The 8424-nt window shown below is 36.9% G+C and overlaps 1 protein-coding gene across 1 annotated transcript; it reads right to left on the bottom strand.

The window, feature by feature from the left end:
- Positions 1-424: 424 nt before the first annotated feature.
- LOC131616718 (uncharacterized) lies at positions 425-2765 on the bottom strand. The gene has a single exon (XM_058888141.1). It carries the CDS (start codon positions 2573-2575, stop codon positions 647-649), a length of 1929 nt encoding a protein of 642 aa, XP_058744124.1. The 5' UTR covers positions 2576-2765; the 3' UTR covers positions 425-646.
- Between the last annotated feature and the right edge of the window lie 5659 nt (positions 2766-8424).

Consider the following 8424-nt stretch of genomic DNA (forward strand, 5'->3'; position numbering starts at 1 on the left):
AACAACACATACACCTGCCTGCCTCAAAACTATTATTGTTGCATAGCCAACCACGTATCAAGCACATATCACAGAACTTTTAAAAACCACAGTAAGAAAGGAGAGAAGGAAACCCGGATGTACCCTTCAATCTTCAATTCAGCGCAAAATCAATTGTCTAATAACCTTCTACGGTATGGTAGTTTATAGTCATCATACTACCAAAGCAGTGAAATCTTTTTACATATAAGAAATGAGTAGATTTGCATTGAAAATAGCTACATGCAATAAGATAAAGTTCGAAACACCATATGGCAATAAATCATCAGTGGCTCCTCATAATACATACAAAATTATCGTAAGTTTAAAAACAGGTCACTACAAACACTGATGTGCAGTATAAGAAGACTAAGATAAAGAATCAGAAAGCCGAGAGAGAAAGGTCAATAAATATAGCCATATTCATAACAAAGTTATGTGCAAGAAGCATAACTGGTCATACTTTACAGAACCACACAGAATAAAAACACCTAAAGGGCAAGTTGAGTAGCTCCAATCTTCTGTATACAAGAATGTACAATCCCACTTCTATTTGTTGGAAGGGGTACATAGGCGCGGTGTAATCTGATCTCTAGGTTAGAGAAGAATAACTTGGACGTTCATGGCATTATAAAATCTCTCCATGACGGAATCCAGTATCCTCACAATCTGCACCGGTACCCAAAGCACAAGGAGAATCATACCATTTAGGATTGTCTTGGTAGAAACTATCAACATGTATCGAACCAAGACCTACATCTGAAACTATAGCCTCGTCGTGTCTGATGGGCTTGGTTAGTTTAGTATCTTCACAATCAAGGATGCTCTTCTCGTCAAAGTCACTACACTTCAACCACTTTTCAGATTTACAAGTTTCCCCTATCAAATCCTTCTGACTTCTACACTCTGTCCTGATATGGTCCCCCCAAGAAACAACTTCTCCCAATGTGCGTCCGAAACTATCTTCATCGTCCTCAATCAGCTCAGTATCCTTGTCATCCCCGTAAATCCTTTCATGATGATGATTACTCCAGTTTGCAAGATCATTATCCCCAACCAAGACATCATCTGCATGTGACTTATCTGTCGAAAGTAACCCCATCGGCTTCAAACCCACTTCTCCTATACTCCTAATTCTATTCACAACATCAAACAAATCTCTTGAAACCGAACCCAACAACTCCTGTGGAATCTTTGAAACCCTCCCTTCCAACATCCCAACTTCAACTCTCAACTCCTGCACCTGTTGCAAAACCGAAAACTGCAAATCCCCTTCATCTTTCCCCATCAAACCAAACCCTTCATTATCCATTTCCTCACTCACCCCATACACATCAGCATCCTGATCCATCAAATACCCACCTTTATGTCCAACAACCCTATGCATAATCCTCGCATTCCCATCCAACGGCCCCGGCTCATGCCCCGAATGCACAGCATACAATTTAAAAACCGCCATCCCCTCTTCCTCATACACAAAACTCTTATCCTTCTCATTATAATTCGCAATCGGAACAATAGCCCTAATCCTAAACCCACATCCACACCTCTTCGAAGCATAAGGCTCCCTCTTCAAAATCTTCGATTTCTTCGCAGCAGCAGGCTGACCCGCTCTATGACAAGCATAATCCTTAACCTCGGCCATAAAAGGCTTATACCTAATATACTTCTGCCTAATACAAAGCACAACCTTATGCTTAGCAGCAAGTTGCTGTAACCTACTAGGAACTTCCTTAGCAGGCACATCAAATGACTCAGTATACTCAAATCTCCGCCGCTTGTTCCTCGCAGCCGCGGCAGCATCCGTAAGACTAGATCCAGACGCTGCCCCGGAGCAAATCGAACAAGCGGCAATACAAACACGAATGTAACTCTCAGGAATCCCATAGAACTTCGCTCCAACAGTCCAAACCTGTTTAATCCTATCAACAGTATCCTTAACCCCAAGATGCTTAAGATCAGCGTCACTATGAAAATTCATAACAATGTCTTGCCACTGATTCGTGTGCGAAACGAACTGATTCGTGTTGTTCTTGAAGCAGAGAAAGTGGTTCCCGTTTTGGTCGACACGCGCTGTTAACTTGTCTTGGATTCGTTTCCATGCGGTGAGGTAAGCGGTTTCTTCGTTGCGGTCCTTCCAGACGGTCCGCCATGATTTGAGGACGGTGCGTGGGGTTGCGGCGCGGATCTCGGAGGGGGTGGCGAGGCGGTTTTGGAGGAGGCAGTTGATCATGAGGGAGTGGGAGTCGGGGTTGAATGTGTAGAATTGGGAGGAGAGGTGAGGGTCAGGGCTTATGAAGAAGGGTTCTGTCGTTGTTGTTGTGGTGGTGGGTTGGTGACTCGGTGGTGGTGACTCGGCGGAGGAGTGACTAGGAGGTGAGTCGGAGGAGGAAGGGGAAGGGAAGAGGACGATTTCGGAGAGAGAGAAAGAGGGAGGATCTGGTGGGGGTGGTGGTGGTGAGGAGGGGAGGATCTGGTGTGGAGGGTGCACCAGATCCGGTGGGACTGGGAGGAAAAGATCATCGTCTTCTTCTTCTCTTTTGCTTGAATCCATCATTGGAGAGAGTAGGAAAATGCGATGACTAAGAAGAAGAAGAAGAAGAAAGTGTGAGACAAGGGAAAGTGAACAGTTTTTGTTTTATTTTTTTTATCTATCTTCTATCTAGTATGTGTCTGTTTTTTTTTTTGTTGTCTAAAGACTTCATGTTTTTTTTTTTAAGTTGAGATTTCACTCTCTCTTTTCTATGTTTAGAGAGTGAGAGAAAAGGAGTTACTACTCAATACTCATATCTATCTGCCTTCTTCTCAACCTACATGTTTTTGTTCTAATTTAATTGTCTCCTCTCTCTTTTGAGACATACCCACACAAACTTCACTCACATTCAAATTTAGTTCTATTGTAGTCACTTTCTCTACTCTTGTTGTGTCTTTGTTAAACAATTTCTTTCTGGTTGTTCTTAACTTTCTTGATTAATGAACAAAGTATTATTTTTACGCAGTGGTTAGATTAAGATCAAACGGTTTATATTATAGGATTGACTTTATAAATATGAATTTTATTATTCATATATTTGATTATAAATTTGGAGACATCATCTGTACATTTCGCGCGAAAAAATGAAATTAATGTTTTCGTTCAATCTCATGTCAATTTGAAATTTGAAACGACAAATTCAAACTTTCACAGTAAAGCATAATTTAAATAAAATTTTGAATTTTTGGTGATGGGTATATTTATCTAATTACCCATGATTTCTTCTCCAATTTTTATTTCATAAACATTTTTTCTTTTGTTCTTCTTTATTGCGGATCAAATCAAACTTCAATTTGTTTTATAGTACAAACTTTTTCTACGGATTTTATGAATTTATAATAGATTGTAAATGAATTGATGGATTGTTTTAATTATTCTATTAACTTCCAATTCATATTCCTTCAATCCATTCATTTTGTCACCGCTAGGTGGTTTAGATACAACATTTACTATTGATGTTTTAATGACAACAAAACAAGAGAATACTTTGTTCATTGATCGTTTTCTTAAATTAGTACAATAAGTATCTGTTAGAATAATAGTGCAAGTGTGAGTAAGTGGGAAAATAGTCTCACATTGGATAAGAATGTGGTGAGTTAAGCATTTATAAGTGGGAGAACCCACTCACCTATCACCTTAAGGTTTTAGGTGGATAAGTGGTGTGTCTCTCACAATGGTGCATAGTCCTACTGTAGCGGTGAAAAATTGAGATCGAGGCCATTGGATTGACACAACTCGTTATTTTAGTGAAAGTCGCCACCGCGAGAAAAAGAGCGAAATAAAACCCAAAGAAGTTTTTGAAATCAAAACTAATAAAATAACAGAGATCTTAGGTTCAGGGGTTGGTTACGCAAGGGGAAGGCATAGAGAAGTTTGAAACCAAGAAGGGTCAGTGATTGTCATAAGTGTGAAGGAGAATTGCCTTACCTTGTGAGAGAAGGTTAGTCTATTCATGCATGGCGAATACATTGACGGGTGACTTTGTGTTTGTCCAATGTTATGATTCATGAGTTACTATGGTCGTATTGATCTCTGAGAGTTTAGTTCTATCTATGAAGTTTATCAGTTGTCTGGGATGTAAAAGAAGATCTTAGCACTCAGCAATAATGTCAAAAGTGGCAGTTCTGATAGTATGGAGTTATATCTGATCTTATTTATAGGAACATGTTCTGGTAAAACATGATTGCTATCACAGTAAAGACAAGAGCAGAATGGCTGATGAAGAAGGGGTTTTTTTCTACTCTAAGTTACAAATAGTAGCAGTCTGAACTTTGTGTAGCAAGTTAGCTGGGAACATTGGTTCTGGAATATGTAAGAAATTCCTAATCCAGTGTATTTGGTGTGGAGGTAATTATGTATATATTTTTTGTTTGTTTTCCTCTTGTTAGAGTCCTGTTGTTTTTGGAAACCTAGACTTACTCTTAGTTTCCTGGGGTAATTTTCTTTTTGGGAGAAACTTATACTTACTCTTTGTTTCTTAGGGTTTGCTTGTTCGTGTTTTAAGTTTTTTTTCTTCTCATTGCCTATTGTCAAGGTTAGACTGAAGAGGGGGAGAAAAGAATGCAGTTGAGTCTTGTTTTGTGTTGACATATCGTTGACATGAGAGTTTCAAGTCTAGAGTATTGAGTCAGTCCTTGCAGTTGTTTTGCATGGATGTTCTAAATAATGTTCTGACATTATGTCCGTGTCAAGAATTGTGGTTGGTTGATTCATTGGGTAGCTTCAGAGGGAGTATGGTGTATTTGAGTCTCTAATCATAAGCTGGAAGGAAAAATGATCTGTGTTTTTGTTGGTACCTTTGAAATCTGAAGATAACTACTGATGGTTATCAAATTGCTGCAAGACTACTGCATATGCTCCATTGTCACCTAAACAATAATTTTTGTTGTTTATATTAATGACTACAACTACTGATGGTTGTAATACTAATGATACTTGATAACTACTGGTGGCTATCCTTCTCTAAGCCACGACTACTAACGGTTGTGTTGTCTCTTCCTATGCATATACTAATGGTTGTATTTGTGTTAAGTATCATTCAATGTCTTAACATACCAGTTGGAGATGATTAAAGAAAAAGTAGTAATCTTGAGAACTGAAGAAAAGGAACTGATGACTCTTCAAGCAAAGGAGGTTTTTAAGCTAGCCTGAACTAATACATGCGAGGACGTATTTTTCTACAATGTTTTGTGTTTCTGTGTTGTTAAGACATTAGAGGAAATGTCTGACCAGATGTCGGGACATGTTTTAAGAATACATTCCTTTAAAAGCTAGCAAAGAAATATTTTGGAAGATAACATCAACGCTTAGTCAGAAAGTCGGGTGCGTGACTATGCAAGCGCTATCTTAGGAAAGTGGTTCTTCTAGAAGAATTGGTCCACAACCAAAAAAGTTAGTCAAAAGGCAATCTTGGAATTGGAATATTTTGGTTTGACTACGCATGTGTATGTTATATCTGCTCAGTAGAAACAGTCCAACATTATTAAAGGCAATCGACGGTACACATTGGGTTGTGGTGGTTTTCTCCTCAAATAACGTTCTCTTTGACAAATCAATTTGTCATATCTTCGAGGATCATTATTTCCTAAGTCTGCTATCAGCTTATTTATAGAGCCTTCTGCTATTCATCGGTTCACAGTGTGAGAAAGTGATGATCATTATGAAGTTCATGCGGGTCTGGGTAAGTTGTACTTGGGTTTAGTTTTGTGATGGCCTTATTTGTCAATCTTTAGCCAAAAAGGGGGAGAAAGGGTGTGTTGCTCAGATGCTCAGCCAGGAGTTTATACTCACATCTGATATCCAAACATGTCGAAAACAATATTCAATCATAAGGTTGTATGGTGTCTGGTGGTGACTTGTGTTATGAGTTATGAAGAATTATTGTGACTTGTGATCTGAGTTACACCATTTGTGTACCCAGTATGACATATCATGCAGGTAGTTCTTTGATTAAGGGGGAGAGTTGTACATCTTCTTCCTCATGTACACCAAGTGACTTCAGGAGTTTCTATCTAACAATCATGAAGTTGTTGTTTCCTGGTGTTCAAGATTTGGAGCAAATGGAGTTGATTCAATATGTCAAACAAGATGTTTCGACAACATAAAACTCTGAAGAAGATTTATGTATTTCTACTCACAGTAGTTACTGAGGACTACTGTTGGTTAGGCTATTATTGTATTCTCTTGGGTTTTAAATGTAATTTTTTTATTTGTTTTAGCCAAATATGCCAGAGGGGGAGATTGTAAGTTTTGTATTTTTTAAAGTTGGCATTATTTTTTGTAAAAAAAATACTAGATGCAAGAATGGAATATAGTATGTTTGTATAAGAACAGGTACAGAAGATGATGAAACATGTTGGGTTGAAGTTATTCAAAATATAGAACAACATGTCCTAGAAGATGTGGAGACCTGTTGCATTCGACATTGCGCCTGCTGAGTTGGATTCAAGAAAATTCAGTTTGATTTAAACAGATGTAAAATATTCAGAAGAATATTATGCAAATCCTAATTGGCGCAGAATAAAAGGTCAAAAAGAATCAAGAAGAATATTGAAGAATAAAGACTTTCTATAATTGGAGACGATTTAGGAAGATTTGATTGAAGACCTAATTTTTAGCAGAAGGTTTTACTGGGTTATAACAACAAATATGTTGCAATTAGAAGCCCAAATCCAGTTGGGGAATAGGTTATAAATAGAAGCATTGTAACATAAGTTTAAGACGATAACCGAGTATTTTCAAGATGTAATCATTAGGGTTTGTCGAGGTAAACCTCTTAGGCTGTGGGAAGGTTACCATATGAACCTCGAAGCCTGTAGGTAAGAGGTGTAGTGTTCTTGAAGGAAGCTTTGAAGTAACTTCAAGTTTAGTATGTGGAAGAATGTAATCAATATTAGGAGAGTGATTAAGCCGTTGCTACAGCTCCTGGGACTGGAGAACTGTAAGACATCATTGCGGTGATAGGAAGTGGGATGGGGATATTCCATATCTAGAAAGGATCTAGGTAGAAGGGTCATTGGGTAATGATTAAGTGAGAAGTTTTAAACTAGGATTGTTTAGCTTTGAATTGATACTAATGATAGTGAACTTCATTCATGGCTTGGTTGCCCCCAGAGTAGGTGTATTTGTCACCGAACTGAGTTAACAATTCTGGTGTTGATTATTATTTTTCAGTCTGCTATGTTTATACCTTGCTGCTTTAAATATCGGATCAGATGTCTAGACATGTCATCTGAAGTCTGACCTACCAGAATTTCAGATAAGCTTTAACAATACTAAGCACAAAGTAAAAGAGGAGGAAAAAAGTGTGAGTACCTTGACAATTTTAGTCAATAACATCTCATTCTTTTGGATTTTTAGCAATAATGAGGAATCATACATCTTAAGCAAGCATATAAGGATAAGCATCTCAAGTGATGTGTGAGACATGACATGTGTATCATAAATACAATCAAGATGAGTTAAGATATCAATGTATACAAATAAACTCAAGTATAAAAGGTTACGAATAAAAGGGATGACATACCTCAAAGTCAATCATATCATGTATGTATGAGTATGATGTATGATGGATGAATATCTCATGTATGTGGGGTTAGTAAACAATGTATATATACAAAGATAAAACATAACCAAAATGTATGATACAAGAATGTAAATCAACAAGTATATATACAAGTGAAAAAACAAAGAGTAATCATGCCAACAAGTTAATATTAACATGGTGTTGTATTAAAAATAAGGGGAGAGAACAAAGGATTTTAAAATTAGGGTTTTAGGTATATACACTAACCTAAACATTTTAGAAGTTAAATAAACCCTAGGTAGAAAACTAAAGGGATCATGGTATGGTCTTCAAGAGATAATAAACTTAACCCTAATTAGTTCACACACACACACACACACACACACACACACACACACACACACACACACACACACACACACACACACACACACATATATATATATATATATATATATATATATATATATATATATATATATATATATATATATATATATATATATATATATATATACAAGTCATTTGGTAAAGAAATATTTGAGAAAAAAAAGGCCTTTAAAAGGCATAAAAATACTATTCTTGATTTAATTAAAAGATGATCAAATAAATAATATTTTTCGGGTTTTCAAATTTATTCACAAAAGATATCACATAAATAAGGAGTGTACAAAAAATCAAGTTAAAATGATTGAATTTGCTAGGTTAAATAAATATTCAAAGTGGTAAAGAAATTGAATAAAACAAGTGGTGAAAATTAAGTTTGACACCAAATGGTCTTGAACCCATGCCCTTTGCCTCACATATCAAAATACTAACCACTGGGCCACACGCCAATGGTATCTAA

This window comes from Vicia villosa, linkage group LG7 (assembly GCF_029867415.1).
Source record: "Vicia villosa cultivar HV-30 ecotype Madison, WI linkage group LG7, Vvil1.0, whole genome shotgun sequence".
NCBI classification, from domain to species: domain Eukaryota; kingdom Viridiplantae; phylum Streptophyta; class Magnoliopsida; order Fabales; family Fabaceae; genus Vicia; species Vicia villosa.

Excerpts from the sequence above, each read along its gene's own strand:
- LOC131616718 (XM_058888141.1), bottom strand. The coding sequence starts at position 2,575 with ATGATGGATTCAAGCAAAAGAGAAGAAGAAGACGATGATCTTTTCCTC.